This window comes from Pseudorca crassidens, chromosome 1 (assembly GCF_039906515.1).
Source record: "Pseudorca crassidens isolate mPseCra1 chromosome 1, mPseCra1.hap1, whole genome shotgun sequence".
NCBI classification, from domain to species: domain Eukaryota; kingdom Metazoa; phylum Chordata; class Mammalia; order Artiodactyla; family Delphinidae; genus Pseudorca; species Pseudorca crassidens.
Genome location: NC_090296.1, coordinates 27,275,066 through 27,290,662, shown reverse-complemented (window position 1 = coordinate 27,290,662; position 15,597 = coordinate 27,275,066). Strand labels below are relative to the sequence as shown.

The 15,597-nt window shown below is 51.4% G+C and overlaps 1 protein-coding gene across 6 annotated transcripts in view; it reads left to right on the top strand.

Moving 5' to 3' along the window:
* The window catches only part of IFT43 (intraflagellar transport 43), an 88,104-nt gene extending 74,816 nt beyond the window's left edge, over positions 1-13,288 (top strand). For 5 of the 6 annotated variants that reach the window (XM_067730007.1, XM_067730004.1, XM_067730006.1 and 2 more), the window contains 4 exons: positions 11,907-11,979; positions 12,230-12,305; positions 12,823-12,885; positions 13,017-13,288. In XM_067730007.1, the coding sequence (XP_067586108.1) occupies positions 11,907-11,979; positions 12,230-12,305; positions 12,823-12,885; positions 13,017-13,139 (335 nt within the window). In that variant the 3' untranslated portion in view covers positions 13,140-13,288. Of the gene's footprint in view, positions 1-5,332; positions 5,413-11,906; positions 11,980-12,229; positions 12,306-12,822; positions 12,886-13,016 lie in introns of all 6 variants that reach the window. The other variant, XM_067730009.1, reaches the window with a different exon arrangement.
* The last annotated feature ends 2,309 nt before the right edge of the window (positions 13,289-15,597 follow it).

The following is a 15,597-nucleotide window of genomic DNA, read 5'->3' as shown; positions in this document are numbered from 1 at the left end:
GCAGGTGTCAGGGTGAGTAGTGGGGAGTATGGGAAGTTTGGAAGAACAGAGACCCCGCAGGGCACTTCCTGGGCTGTGGCGGGCTATGGCTGGAGCTCTCCCACCAGCGCAGTGCTCTGAGACACAGCTGAGGGAACAAACTGACATCACAGAGACTTGGGACACTCAAAAGACTGCATGGAACGTCAAAGAGCCCCAGCCAGGGGTGTTGGATCATGGTGCCAATACTGAGCTGAGATCATCATGGGCCACAGGTGGACTCAGTGCAGGTTCATTTTAGTATAGAAAATAAACTTTCTGTAAAGTGATTCTCTAAACAAAAGACTTGGTGCGCTTTACCTGTAGGCCATGTCTGTGGCTGGGACATTTGGAAAGACTTCCATAGGCAAATATGACAGTCAGGTGTTTTTGGGTTTTTTTTATCACTAGGTATATGGGAATGGACAGCCTAGAAATAAGGATGTCGTAGAGATAGAAGGCACCTCATTTTGGTGATGAGGAAACTTGGGACAAAAGTTGACAAGTAACTGCACATGGTCAGCAAATCAGGGGCAGATCTGGGACCCAGGTTTCCTGCTCCTAATCAGGTGGACCCTCTAGTACAGCTCTGTGGACCAGGAATCTGGGTTCAGTTCTTCCTTGATAGACAGTTAAGGCCACATTCCTGGCAGCAAAAGAAAAATGAACTCTAGTAGATGTAGACTCTTGGGGCCCCAAGGGCAACTTCTTTACTCCCCAGTGTGGGTTTGGCCCCAGAGTGAGTGAGATGCCAGAGGAGTTACAGGGGACTTGCCAGAAGTTTCTTTAATGAAGCAAGAAAAGTTGTTTTGACTTGCTGTTGTTTTCTGCAGGAGGTAATTCAGGGTCCCATTCACCTACCGTGGGACAAGCATACACCATCGTGGAGTAGGTATCTAAGAGCTGATGGGATGGAATGGCTTAGCTCAGCACACATAGTAGAGACTGGTTTGGCTGCGCTCTTCTTGCCTCTTGCAGAGGCAGAGAGTCAGGGGAGCTTCTGCAAATGGAGTTAAGCTTGGAGCACATTTTGGTTGTTCTGCTTTGTCACCTCAGTTGTTCCGTACCTCGCCCTGGTCCAGCTGCAAAGCACAGCCCAGAGCGTTGACCAGACCTCCTGCTCTGCTGGCAGAGCTGGAACAGAGTGCTCTAGGCCCCTAGTGGGCCCCTACAATCTCTGGGTCACACCAGCCTTTCAAGCGTTCCGTCACAAACAGCTCTGCCCGAAACGTGGTTGACAGCGACCTCTCTGGGACTCCATTTTCTTTGTTCACGTGAGCAGCTTACTGGGATGTCCCCGTCTGAAGAGGAAGAGTGGGGAGCATGACACAGACGTCCTGCACCACGCATGCACGCGCATCGTAAAGGAAGCAGGTTGTATTAACCTTCCTCCAGGAACACAGAGAAAGCTCTGTCAGCATTCCATCGTGCTGTAGTCGGTTTGGAGGAATGTGGTCAATAGTAAATCATCCAACATTAAACACTGACAAAAGTAAAGAGAGTTAAATCTCCCTGAAATAGTTGTAGAGATCTGGGTATTTATTCCGTAACTCCTTGGATTCTGTCCCTGTTGAATATGGAAGACGGGATCAGGGTAGGACAAAGCCAATCCCGTTTAGTTTCGTGAGATGGTCCTAGATGTGATGGTGAGCTCTGGTCCAGCTTTGGGGAGAGGCACAGGTACTTCTCCGCACAGCTGTGAAACGAGTGGTGGATGAGGGCAGAGAGGAGATGAGGCCATATTGATGAGAACCATTGCCCAGGGACATCTTAGACTCAGATTTTTATGTGACTAGAAGGAGAGGCTCAGTGCTTTAGGATATCTGTTTCAAGTGACGGGGACTGTATAGAGAAGAGGCATGGCGTTCTCTGCCACACACAAAAAAAAGACAGGTGGATTTGTGGGTTGCTCCAAATAGTCTTTGTAACCCAAACCACAGCAAGCTGTGGCCTGGGGACTGTGCTCTCCAAGCAAACGGCCGTGATGCCTCGCTCATCTTGAAGTCTGACGGTCAGATAGTGCTTAGGTGAGACAGGAAGGGACAGGCGTGATTGTTCATCTGAAGTTGGACTCAGTGCATCACTTAGACCTCAATTGAAGTCTTTCCTTCCAACACACGGGGATTAGTTTCTAAAGAAGAACCCGAGATAACAAAGCCTAGGTATAGCAGAAATCCAGGGGAGCGGTGACAGGGGACCCTCTTACCCTAGCGAGAGACGAACTTGATATGGCCAACTGGTAGGTCTTCCTTTCCAGCTTCAGGTCCTCCCAGCTTTCTAAAAATGCCCAGATGTTTGGTGTGTGCATGTGTGTACTCGCCTATATATATACACACACGCGAGGGGACACATACTGGGAATGTGATTCCTGAGTGCATAAGTGTGGTTGATGGACTGGGTTTACCTAAAAGACCCTTTAAGAGGAAGCTCTTGAAAGATGATTACAGAATTGAGACACCATCATTTAAAAGTGCCCGAGGCAAATGCCTTTGAAAATTGCTGCAGCGGAGGGACAGAGAAAGAACCCGGCAGCCCTTGATTGTTGCCCCGTTCCCTCAGGACCCGTCCCCCCCTCCCCCCCTCCCCCTCTGTTTCTCATCTGATGAGAGAGAGAGCAGCAGTAAGACTCCTCATCTATCTTATGAAAATCCGATTGGGAATGGCTGTGATCAAAACCAGCTGGCTGTCACCGGCAGTGGCCTTGCGAGGAGGGAACCGCTCAGAAGCATTCTGTATGTGGCGGAGTCACGGCTGGCACTGATCAAAGGAGCATTTTTGTAATAAATATATATAAGGAAAAAATACAAAACCTAAGGATTTAGAATAAAAGCAGGGTAGTTTGTCTTGTTTTTTTCAGCGTAACACGGAGAGGATGAAATAGAATCAGATATGCCTGGTTTCTAACACAGAAGCCAGGCATATCTGGCGGCTCTGAGAAGGTGCTCTCTGTCACATTAATACCATATCACTGATCTTGGGCCTTATTGAAGAGAGTGGAGAGTTCCTCACTTTCCATTCCTTCCAGCCACTTCATTCCTCGTCACCTTTGAAGTCGCTTACCGCCCCTCGTCCTTAACACATCTCTACGGATCAAAGCTGGAACTGCCACGAAGCTCCCAGAGAGCTCTTGGGGTGGCAGGGAGCATCCCTGTTCATTGTTCTTCTTTTCCTTCAACTGTTGGTAACCACTGTGCGATTGTTCCCTAGAGACCACTCCAGTGCGTGACACCAGGGTCCTCCCAGTGTCAGGCTCCTGGGCTGAACAGGATCCTTCCCTATGGAGAACCCCTGTTGGGCCGTGCTTGCCTCCCATGAGCACTGCCTTTGAATTGCTCCAAAGGGTCAGTCCTGGCTGACGACCCTTTGCGCGGTCAATACTGACTCTTCCACAGCCCCTGGTGGACTGCGTGGGGTGATGGGGCAAATCACATTCTAGGGGATTGCATTCATGCTCCTTCCGGAGAGTGCCACCACCCCTCTGTGGGTAATATGCTGAGGCCGGGCCTGCACACCCACAGTAGACCGCGAGCTAAGTCACCACTCAGCACAGCCTCCTGTCTGCCCACCACCCAGCCGGCACCACACCCCCTGAGGCCCGGCTTGTCTCAGAAATGGACTCAGTCCAAGCCCTCCCGTCCAGCCCGTCGTCAGCCAGGAGAGTGGCCACGGCGTGGGTGGCTGGGAGGAACAACCGGCTCTTTCGATGTTCTTCCTGAGGTCGGGGATCTCTTTCCCCAGCAGCAGGAGGAGGGGGTGGGTTTGGCAGGAGCATGGAGACATCTCAACGTACGGGACATAGATAAACCGCCCCCCACCCAAGCCAGCGCCTCAGGACGGACATCTTCCTGCCCCTGTCATTCGCTTCCTCAGGGACCTGCTTGGGCACCTTTTGCTCGTGATCAGTCCTGTTTCTCGGTCCCTGCAGTGGACCTTCTGGCCAGCAACATCACAGTTTTCAGACTCTTCTCCCATGGCTGCCTCACTCCTCCCCTCCCCGTGACCTGGCCGGATCAGGTGAAATCACCGGGGATCGGTCCTCATAAAGCAGACCCGCCAGGGACCTGCAGATGCATTTTTGCCCCGGAACCCCCGTGCGTCCGGGGAGTGCAGGGGCCCAGGAGCTCCTCTGAGACCGTCCCTTTCCCTTGTTCCTTCGGGTGTTGGAAGCCTGTTGCCTACCACTTTCCCCTTTTCTTCTCCCTTTAAAAAAATTCTCCATTTTTTCACTTAGAAAAAAAAATTATTTATACGATTGAGATCCACTAATTAAAGCCATTTTCTGGTATTTGGTTACTGGAGTGTTTGATGTCTCTCTGACAAGACCATGAAATGCATGGAGTGTCCACAGGGACAGAATTTGCTGAACACGGCTCTTTGTAAATGAGGGGACACAGTGTCGCAGCAGCTCATGAATATGAAACGCCCATGATGCCACCTCAGTGGACTTGGGAACACAGATGAATCCTGTCATGTGCTAAATGAGACCAATTTCTTTCATTTAACTTCATCTTCAATCAGACCTTCTTCCATTTGCCTGTTTAAAATTCCCCATACGTGATGCAGAAGGTAACAGCATTCAGTAAAACAAAGTTTTGCAGCTGCAGAGAAAAATTATAATGATCTCAGGTGTAAAGTTGCAATCTCCTGGAAACATGGACATTCTTTCCTTTCGCTCACCAGCTCTGCTGAGAGTCTGTTGACTTTGAGTGCAACATTGGGGGTTGTCTGGACTGCTCTTCTCGGGATGTCCCTCCACAGCGTGTCCAGGCCCCTTTCGGGTGGGTGGACGTGAGCCCTCAGCAGCCCACGGGTGCTCTGTTGTGGCCAGGGCAGTGGGCGGGGGAACAGCTCTGGGAAAAGATGGTGTGGGTCCGCATGGGGCCTCTGCCGTGGGGGGCACAGTTAGTGGGTGAAGCGAGAGGGGCAGATGTCATCATTCAGCACCCGGAGGAACCTGACAAGGTAGGCCAGCCCCTGGTATCGTTTACTAAGGCATCAAGGTCAGAAAGTGCTGGAGTTAGAAGAGACTTTATGTAGCTCTCTAGAAACCCTTCTGGCCACGACCAGAAAATTCCATTCAGAAATCCCCAACCAAGAAAATCAGCAAAGAGTCGAACCTAAAAGGGACACAGAGAGGAGGGGTTCCCTGCCTGAGCCATCTTTGCCTGGGTGGGACCGAGGGCCGGATAAGGGTGCCTCCTTCGTTCTCTCCTTCCTCTGCGCCAGGGAAAGAGCCTGAGTAATGCTCAGGGTGTACTCATTACAAGCGGAGCCTGATCTAAGAAATCACTTTCTGTTCTTGTACCAAAACAAGCCAACAACAGCTAGATGTGAAGGCAGGCTATCATGAAATACGTTGCAGAGATCTGGGGCCAGGGTCTCTGCAGGAGGCAGGCAGGCTTCTTGCTGTCGAGCCACAGGGGCAGAAAAGGATCCCTCTGGGACTTCCCTGGGTACTTAGCATTTTAGTGTGCGGGTGTGATGGTATTACGGGCAACGTGTGCATTTCAGGGCAAGTGGCAGCTTCTCGCATCTTTGAAACCAATTGTAATTGATCCTACTGGTGTTCCCACATGTTTCTATTATTTATTTCTATTACTTATTTAAGCACCGCTCATTTATTTCTGTGGTTTCATCTGGTAGTTGGTTTGTTGGTAGATCTGTTGGCAGGCTAGTATGATGGTATCTTGATGAGTTTTCCATTTGGCAACCTCTCTCTTTGGAATTAGCTCTTACTGCTGTTGCTGTTCATTAACAAGCCTTTACTGGGGGGTTCCCAGAAGGTGGCATGATGGAGTGGGGCACGCTAGAGATCAAGAGGAAGCCCAGGGTGAAGAGCAGTGTGACCCAGCCTCAGGATGGAAGCCCAGCAGTCCATATGGACCCAATTTGGATGACCCTTCCTCTGTAACTTTGTCCCCACTCCTCCATTGTTTCTTGTATATGCACAGGCCCTTCCCAGGAGGCCTTGCAGCTCTCAAGTGAGGCAAAGCCTCTGTTGGGATGTCATCAAATCCAGGATGTATCTAAGGATTGCTCTTGGTGGTTCTTGCGAAATGAATCCTGCCTAGGCAACTTTGGGACTCAGTAACACTTATACTATAATTAGAATGATATAGAGAAGATGGACATGGCCCATCCATGTGTGTGACTTGCAGATTTGAGGGGCATTTATTGATCCAGTTCCGTTCAGTTGTCCTTTAGTTTGCCCATCTTTGGGAATGCAGAAGTGACTGGGACGTGGTCTTCACCCTCCACTAGTTCAGCATCTAGGAGGCAGGCCGAGGGCAAATTTCACTTGCTCTACCTACAGCAAAGTAATCAGGTCCATCCTGTGTCCTTGAATATAAAGCATTGTGGAAAGGTAGAGTAGGAAGCTCTGAATTCTGCCTGTTGGGTTCCAAGATGATTCACAAAGGAAGGGATGTGCATTTTCCTTATTCTGCTCATTTATCATCATTTTTTTAATGTATAGACCCTCCCTTTGCAACTTTTCCAAGCTGGGTCCATCTTGGTTTGCTCCTAATATGCCTCCAAAGAGATCTTGCCTATAGCGGGCACCCAGGCGTCTCCTGGCCGGTTGATGCAGGTCCTTCCTCACCTGGCACCTGACGCCCTCTCTCCTGCTTCGCCCCGAGCTGCTCTCTCCTGGGCCCTGCACGCCAGCCACGCCACCCTTTTAGCGAGTTCTTCCTCACCTCCTAGCGCCTTTGTGCACGTTGTCCCCTGCCTGGCTTAGTCCTGGTTATCCTTCAGTGGCCCTGTCCTAGTTCAGAGACCTTCCCTAACTCGACACTCCACCCCCCCCAAAATCCTGAATTAGCATCCTCTCTGGACTGAATTAAGGGCATTATGCAGCATCCATTCGATAGAAAACTAGATGGTCATTTAAAAGAATAAGATGCACGTGTACATTGAAAAGGACAGATAAAAGTAAGTCGCAGGACTTCCCTGGAGGTCCAGGGGTTAAGACTCCATGCTTCCGCTGCAGGGGGCATGGGTTCAATCCCTGGTCGGGAAACTAAAATCCCGCATGCCGCATGGCACAGCCAAAAAATAATTTTAAAAAAAAGAAAAGTTGGGGCTTCCCTGGTGGCGCAGTGGTTGAGAGTCCACCTGCCGATGCAGGGGGCACGGGTTCGTGACCCGGTTCGGGAGGATCCCACATGCCGCGGAGCGGCTGGGCCCGTGAGCCATGGCCGCTGAGCCTGTGCATCCGGAGCCTGTGCTCCGCAACGGGAGAGGCCACAACAGTGAGAGACCCGCGTACCGCAAAAAAAAAAAAAAAAAAAGTTGTAAAACAATGGATACGTAACATGATGCCATTTGCAAACATTTTAAAAGGACATATGTGCTGTGTATGCAGAAATTCTTTTCAGTAAACATATATGAGAAATGGTTAATAGTGATCACCTCTAGGGAGATGGCTGGGATTCATATAAGGAAAGGACATTTTTCATCTTAAACTTGTCTATAGCATTTGAATTTATTACCACATATGATATTACTTTTGCCATTAAAAATAAAACATTAGGTCTCCCTGTTATTTTGGTCTCAGAGTCCAGTTAGCTCCCTTCACAGTGTGTGTTTTCATTTACAGGCAGCACATTTATTTGTGTTTATTGCTATCTCCCACTACACTGGTGCTGCAGGAAGACAGGGCCCATGTCAGGTTTATCTGCTGTTGTTACTGGCACCTCCTAGCACGGTGCCTTTCACAGAGGGGCTGCTCCATTCATCCCTTCAAGGATGAATGGATAAACGAATGAACAAGTGAACAAATGCAGTTTCCCCACAGTGTGGCTAATTGGGCAACACGTGGGATACAGGCAGGTGAAAGGCAAGTGAGATGACTGACATGAGAGGCTGGGAGCAAATGCAAAGAGCAGGGAAGGCCCGTTTTGTTAAGGAGTCTGAGCTGGGCAAGAGCAGCGGGTAACTGGTCAGCAGGGGGCGCTGTCTGGGGGAGCTGAAACGAAGGATGAGGGCACCCGCTGCTGCGGCACTGACGTCTCAGCCCTTTTGCCTCGCCGGCCCTTTTCCTGGGGCCGTTCGAGGCGTCCGTTCCCCTCCTTCTCCACGCAGCCACCGGGTCTCCAGTGTCGGTCCATTTTTCTCTCTGCACCATTTGGCCTTGTTGTAGGGAAGTAGCCAGTCGGCCATATGGTGAGGGAGAGACTTCCCTTAGTTACGGTTATTGGGAGACAGAGAAACACCGAGAACAGAGGACACTCGGTCGCAGGCAAAACGAAAGCTGTCCCAACTATAGGCGGTTGTCTCACCTCTCCACTAGTAGAGGCGTCTTTGAAGTCACTGGACCTTTGCAAAGAAAGCCTCTGGGCAGGGCTGGGGACAGCCTTTTTGGGAGGGGTGCAGTTGAACTGGAGCTGGAAGCCTGCCCTGTCCATTCTTAATGACTCACTTCACGCAAGCTACTTCATCTTGCTGAGCCTCAGTGCTCTCATCGGGAAGATGGTGACAACTGGGCAGGATTAAATGAGAAAATGAGGGTAGAGCCATATAGTTTCTCTCCATGCTCAATGTTTTATCTGTTAAACGAATAAGAATAATATAGAATATTTATTACTTACTAAGCATAATGCTTGATATTTTAGATGATCGCATGTAATACAGCAACCCTGTGAGGTGGGTGTAGTTATGTTCCCCGTTTTACAGCTGAAGAAACTGAGGCACAGAGAGGATGAAGCCTCACAGCTAGTACACAGGGGAGCCAGACTTCGAATGCTTCCAGTGCCTGCACTCTTAGCCACTGGACAGGAGTCTTACCCATATGCTTAAGTAACCCATTGTTTCTGTTAATGTTCTTATTATCAGCAGCATCGAAGAAAATGAAACTAAAGTTAACATAATTATTGAATTTTTTTAAATAGTGGCTGCTTTTCAATAGTCCTAGAGCATACTTCTTTGTTCCTCTTACTGTCTCTATTAAAATTGTTGCTTTTGAATGTTAAGCTTGACACCCTGAATCAGACACTAGGTCACTGGTTCAGGCTTGCAGGTCAAGTAGCCGTCACTGATTACAGGCAGGGCCGGATCATTCCATGCAGGTAATTTTGTGAAGAAGCGGATTGATTTCTCAAGCCCGTTTTCTTTTTCTAGCTTGGGTCATCCTGCATGTGTGTGTATGAGAGAGAGGGGTGGGCGGAAGGGAAGAGAGAAAGAGGACAGAAACTCCTGGGAACACGTTATATATATCCATAAGCAAGCACTTGTCTGTGATTGTAAATCAGAAACTGTAAAATTAGGAAGTTCTTTGAAGTTTGCCCGAAACCTGCTCCACGGCCACCTGTTCCACTGGGGCCGGCAGTTGGATGGCCAGGCTCTGCGGCGATGGCTCAAGCTGTCACTGCACCGGAACGCTCCAGCCTGCCTTGGCCTGGCTGTCATCGCTGGCTTGGTCCCGCTCAGGCAGTTCACCGGTTTCTGTTGGACACCAGGCTTCCAATTAGAGAGAAGTCCCACTGTGTGGCCAGCCCCGCCAGTGCCGCTCTGAGCGGCCCCTTTGCCAAGGCCCGAGCTGACCTCCGCTCTGTCACAGATGGGCCAGCCCCACGCTCCTTCGTGCGCATTTGGAGAAGGGGGGTGGGGACAAACAGGGAAGCCACGGGGACTCAGAGTGGATAGTGGGCAGAAGTGCAGCTCCTCAGAGCTGGGAGAAGCTGGGCAGAGTTGACAGGACCCAAATGCTGACATTGCAGAGCAAGAGGGGACTTGGGGAAGACCCCGTCCTGAGCCCTGAGCACAGCAGGGAGCATTTTCTTACCAACTTCTGAATATTCATCTCAGGCTGGGCCTCACACCGAGGAGAGCCAGGAGCAGCTAACTGCCTCACGCCGGACCTGTCACACTGCTGATGGCGCATGGCACGGCCAGCTTCCGCCCTGCCCCACTGCGGGGCCCGTGCAGTCCTGCCAGCCTAGGAGCCCTCTCGGCCTGGACTCAGGGACGGTGCCATCGGCAGCCCTCACATGGACTGTATTCTTCACTCGGAGTGAACAGGGACGAGCAAGCTGAATTTCTGTTAGCATAAGAAATAGAAAATTAGAGAACTCCATCTCTAATTCTCATCTAAGCTCTGCACTGCGTCTTTCTAGATAGAGGACTTGCTGATGTGATTCATTATTTCGGGGCTGGTGTATGTGTCTTCTTTATTTCCCTATCAGCATTTTCTTTTTATTTTCATCCCTTTAATCACTCTCTTTCTCTGCCTGTCTCTTTCTCTCTGTCTTATTTTCTCTGTCTCCGTCTCTCCCTTGCATGCTTTCTGTCTCTCTTTCCAGGTACGGCATCTGTAACCCCTCCATTGGAAGCAATAATAAAGACGCCAGGCTGGGAACTGACATTTATATACTCGGGCTTAGCTTGACGGGAACCATCGCAAAGTCTAAATAATGAATAGCCTGAAAGTGGCAAGGGTCTTCCTAGCTGTTCTTGGAATGATTCTGCATCTCTTAAAAAAAAAAAATTTTTTTTTTTTTTTAATTTAGTCCATGGAAGCAAAAACGAAGGGTGGGGGCTTCCCTGGTGGCGCAGTGGCTGAGAGTCCGCCTGCCAATGCAGGGGACACGGGTTCGTGCCTCAGTCCGGGAAGATCCCACATGCCGCGGAGCGGCTGGGCCCGTGAGCCATGGCCGCTGAGCCTACGCGTCCGGAGCCTGTGCTCCGCAACTGGAGAGGCCACAACAGTGAGAGGCCCGCGTACTGCAAAAAAAACCAAAACAAACAAACAAAAAAAAACGAAGGGTGTCTTCACTGCTCTCTCCTCTCTGGAATTTTTCCTCCTTTTAATATTTGCAGTTGGTTTGGGAGTTCCAGGACTGTCCCTCCCTGCTTGGCCTTTTTTTCTGCCCCATCTCTTTTTTTCTCTGTGCAGACTGGTTAAAACAAAGAAAGCCCCTCTACCAGTCAGTGATACTCACGGAGAGAAGGCAGTACTTCTTTAAGGTGTTAGGTTGTCCCCAGGAGAAGATGGACGATTTTTCTGCTATAATCAAGTTTCCACAATTAAGTGATGTGCTGTCTCTCTGTTTCTCCACTTGCATGACTTTGTTAGATTGACAAAGGGAATGGCCTCATGTCTCTTCCTATGTTTGTATGTCTGTCTCATGTGGAGAGTTCAGAGGAGGAGAATCTCCAAGAGACAGCAAGGGAAGTGTCATCTTTAGAGTCAGTGTTGTTTATTATATTAGACCCGGTAAGTGGAGACTCTGATCCTGGACACACTGCTGGGAAGCCAGGTCACATCATTAGGCATAAAGTGACCTTCAGATACAGGCTCAGGCCTTGCAAAGACTAGGACGAGCTGATACAGGTGTGAACCTTGGTCATGAGGAGGTGCACTCATCCACGAGGTGACATCCACCTCGTGACACTACGCTTTCCCACTTCCTCTGTCTCTGACCACGCCAGGTTCATTCAGCTCCTCTTTTCTTTTCTCTCCTCTAATAAAAACACTTCCCCAAGTGCTGTCTGGGACTTTCTTCTCATTTCTTTATATTTCTCCTTAGAGAGCCACTCCAGTGGCTTCTAACCTGGAGCAAACGTCAGGATCACCCAAGAAATCTTAGGGAAAAATACAGACGCCTGAGCCCCACCCCACTAGGAGATTCTAGTCCAGCAGGTTCTGGGGTAAAGCCTGAGATTTGGGAATTGTTGAAGTTCTACCTTTGATTCCCATGCACACCTCTACTTCAGTTCCACAGCCCTAGACTGGGGTGCTAGAGGCCAGAGACCATTGTGTCCATTCTACCCAAAGCCTGTAGCCCTAACTGTGGCCGGCACGTTGAAGGTGGTAAGTAGCCAGTGGAGAAGCAGGCAAGATCCCCCATTCGTGCTGCTGACATTTTTGGCTTCTCCTCTCATTGCAGATATTCCTGTTATTCCGGACCTGGAAGAAGTACAGGAGGAAGACTTTGTTTTGCAGGTGGCGGCCCCTCCCAGGTATGTTAAATTAATATGAAGTTGGCAGGAGGCAGGGACCATGCCACACACCATCTCCAGTGGTGCTGCCCCCCAGGGGAGATCCAGATGTCTCTGGATGGGCTCCATCCCAGGGTTCCCATTTTATTAGACGTTTTCTCCCCATTTTGGTCCTTCCCAGCTGCCTACGAGGCTCTGGGTTGGTGGCCCGGCAGCACTCCTGGCACTGGTTCTGCCTGTGGTTCCTCCTCACATTCCGTCTTTCCTGCAGCATCCAGGTCAACCGGGTGATGACCTACCGTGACCTGGATAATGACCTCATGAAGTACGCAGCCTTTCAGACCTTGGTGAGTGAGGCAGCTTCTGTGTAGAGGAGCAGGCTCCAGGCAGCATCCGTAGGGAGTTCTCAGTTTCTCCAAAGCCTTACAGCCTCTCCTCCGTGGGTCTCTGAGGCTGCCGGGCAACAGTCCCTTTGCCAGAGACATCATCCTCGGGTATTACAGCATCCCTGGACCCAACATATTCCAGCGTTCCCAGGGCCAGTCTCCTTCCTGCTTCCCTGGCTGCCCGCGTGGCATCAGTAGATATGCTGCTGTCATGCCTGCCATCCTGGTATTGACCTTCCCCCAAGGAGTGCCCAACCTGTAGGACATCATGGTGTTCCCTCAGTTCTCAGTGGCATTGGGGTCCACCCACAGTTTTGCTCTTTCACAAGGCATTTGCAATTTCGCAAGGCATTCTGGATTTGGGAAGTTCCACCACACTCAACCTGGCCCCCCTCTCTTTGCCAGAGGTCGTTGTCCGAAGGCCTCCGAGGTGCACAGCCTGCCTTTTTTTCCTTTTTTTTTCCCTGCCCATTCACAGGATGGAGAGATCGACCTGAAGCTCCTCACCAAAGTCCTGGCGCCGGAGCATGAGGTTCGAGAGGTACGTAGCGGCGGCAGTGCCTGCCCCTCATTCCCGGGAACAGCTGGCTCCGAGGCTGGCCTCGGCAGGAGGCTGGCTGTGACCGAGGGGACGGCGTCCCCCAGCTCACCCCGCGATGCCTGTCTCGGCAGGATGACGTCAGCTGGGACTGGGACCGTCTGTACACTGAGGTGTCCTCAGAGCTCCTCAGCGAGTGGGACGTGCTGCAGACGGACAAGGAGGACCCCGTGGGACAGCAGCCCTCGCACACCTGAGCCCGGGGGTCGCTCTCCCTGCACGCGGTCACCTCTGCTTTGGACTCGAGACACAGGCCATAAACCTAAAACTAAAGAAGCTTGCAAGCAGCTCAGAATTTTTATGTGGACTATTTTGTAATAAAAATATCTATTTTCAGTAGACCGCATTGGATCGTTCGACTGTAAGAAATTGCTTTTTTCTGTAGCCCTCTCTTCCGTTTCTTTCCAGCACTCCCTTGGAAAGATTCGTCAAGAGTGAAGGAGGGCATGTCTCCCCATCGTTGAAGCTTGGGAGGGAAAGCTAGATTCAGGGGGAGAAGCGGTGGTGCTCCTGGAAGCCGTTCGGTTCACAGAAGCCACAGCAGCTCCCCGGAGCATTTACCTGTGAGCACCTGGACGCAGGGATACGGGAGGTGGCATGCAGCTGCCTGCTGGGGTCCTGGGGAGGGCCTGGCCACATGCCTTTCTCACTTTGGACGGTCAGTTATGTTGGTGAAGTTGCACTGTCTCCTTCGAGCTTTCAGTGGGTGCGATCAGATGACCCACTGCCCACGTCAGTGGGTGGCTCTTCTAACAGCACGCCCCTTTCCCCCCTCTTCCTGCAACCCATGCCTGGGGCTTCCAAAGCACATGTTTCCTTTCTGCCACAGGTTCCCAGGGCCTTGTTTCTGGTTCTTATTAGCAGGAGCCAGCTCAGCAGCCCTGAGACGTCCACGGAAACACTCTCTCAGGGAGCCTGGGTCTCCGCTGACCTTTCAGAGGTGTAGCTGTTTGTCTCCGTTGCTCCCCCCAAGCATCATCACTGCCAGTTTCCAAAATGTGCCAAGATCTGGAGCAGAGCCCAGTCCTTTTTCTAAACAGAGACATCTTTTGTTTTTGTTTTTCTCTTAACTCCCCAAGACATCTCATCTGAGGGCAGGACGTCTCCCCGCCCACCTCTCCTAGATGCCACTCTGGGTCAGGCCTGCGCAGTCTGGCGGCAACTAACCAAGCCCCACTCCTGGCCGTGGGGAGTGCTGAGTGCTGAATGCTGCTCTCACCCTGCCTGGAAAGCCCTTCATTAAAATTCAGAAAAACAAAGAGGCTCAACACTTCAGAAACACACTGGGGGTTATTTTTTTCTGACTACAGTGCCCTTCCCTGGTGAGCCACCGGCTCGGCTCCGGGGCAGGCAAAGAGAATACTTGTCTGTTAATTATAAACTCAGGGATTTAGTGGCTTTGGGGTCTCGTTTCCTCCTTTTCCAGAGTCACACTTTTAGCCCAGACAGCCCCTCTTTGGAATAATTCCCATGGTCACTGAGAAGTTTCCGTCCAGGCTGGTTTTTCTTGAGCCTGCAAGACTCTGAAACCCAAAGGAGGAATTGCTGTATTTCGAGTACCTTAATCACCGGCAAGTTCAACCCTGATAACCTTGAGGGTCTTCAGCCAGCTCGAGCGGGGCCTGGGGGTTGACTTCCTTCCTCCCTTTACTTCTCAGACACCTTTATGTTCCAACCAGTGTTGTCGCCCACCCGAGACTTCAGAGGGCCTCCCAAGAAGATGACCCAAGAAGGATGATAGAATGGTTGAGCTTCGACAGGTACCTCAACGTCGTTTTCCACAGACACCGGCGGGGGGGGGGGGCGGCGGGGAGGAGGTATGGAGTGGGCCTCCTGCATGTGGCGGATTGACTGGGTCCTTACCAGTTTCTCCCAGACTGGCTCGTGTCTGAGAAGCCCCAGCTGGTCTCTGGCAAAATCTCCCGTGGTGTCTTTGGCATGGGGTGGTAGCTGCAGAGCTGCTGTTCATAGGCCGGGCCCTGGTGGGAAAGTCGGTTCCTTCATGAGATTCTGCCTACCACGTAGGACGCACCAGGCGCTGTTCCAAACACTCCAAGCAAAACTCCCTTCTCTCAAAGCGCTTCCGTTCTGGTGGGGGAGATGGAGCAATAAGTAAGATAGGGCGTCAGATGGTAATCGGTGCTATGGAGAAAAGTCCAGCAGGACGGGGAAGGGAGTGCTGGGCTCGGGATGCAGTGTTAGGTGGGCGGTTAGGGAAGGTCTCACTGAGAAGGTGACATTTGAGCAAAGACCTGAAGAAGGTGAAGGAAGGAGCGGGGCTGGTCCCTGGGGAAGAGCATTCCAAGGAGAGAGAAGAGTATTTGCAAAGGCAAGAGGGGGGCATAGGCCCGGCTTCTTTGAGTAGCGGCAGGAGGCGGTTGACTGGCGGGAGGGGACCAGGGGAGAGGAGACGCTGTGTCTTGCTGGGCCCAGCCCTGGGCCCACCACAGAAGAGGCCTCTGTGCACGTAGGGTCCGCTCTCCCCAGTGACACGCGCACCCTCAGGCTCCGTGGGCTCGTCAGGCCGCCTTTGGAAAACTTTCCTCAGAGGCCTGCACGGCCCCTCCATGCCTCTGCCTGGGAAGAAGGGTTGATGCCTCATCGAGGGAGAGGGGAACCGTGAGTTCTTCTGCCACAGAACTGAGGCCAGGCGGC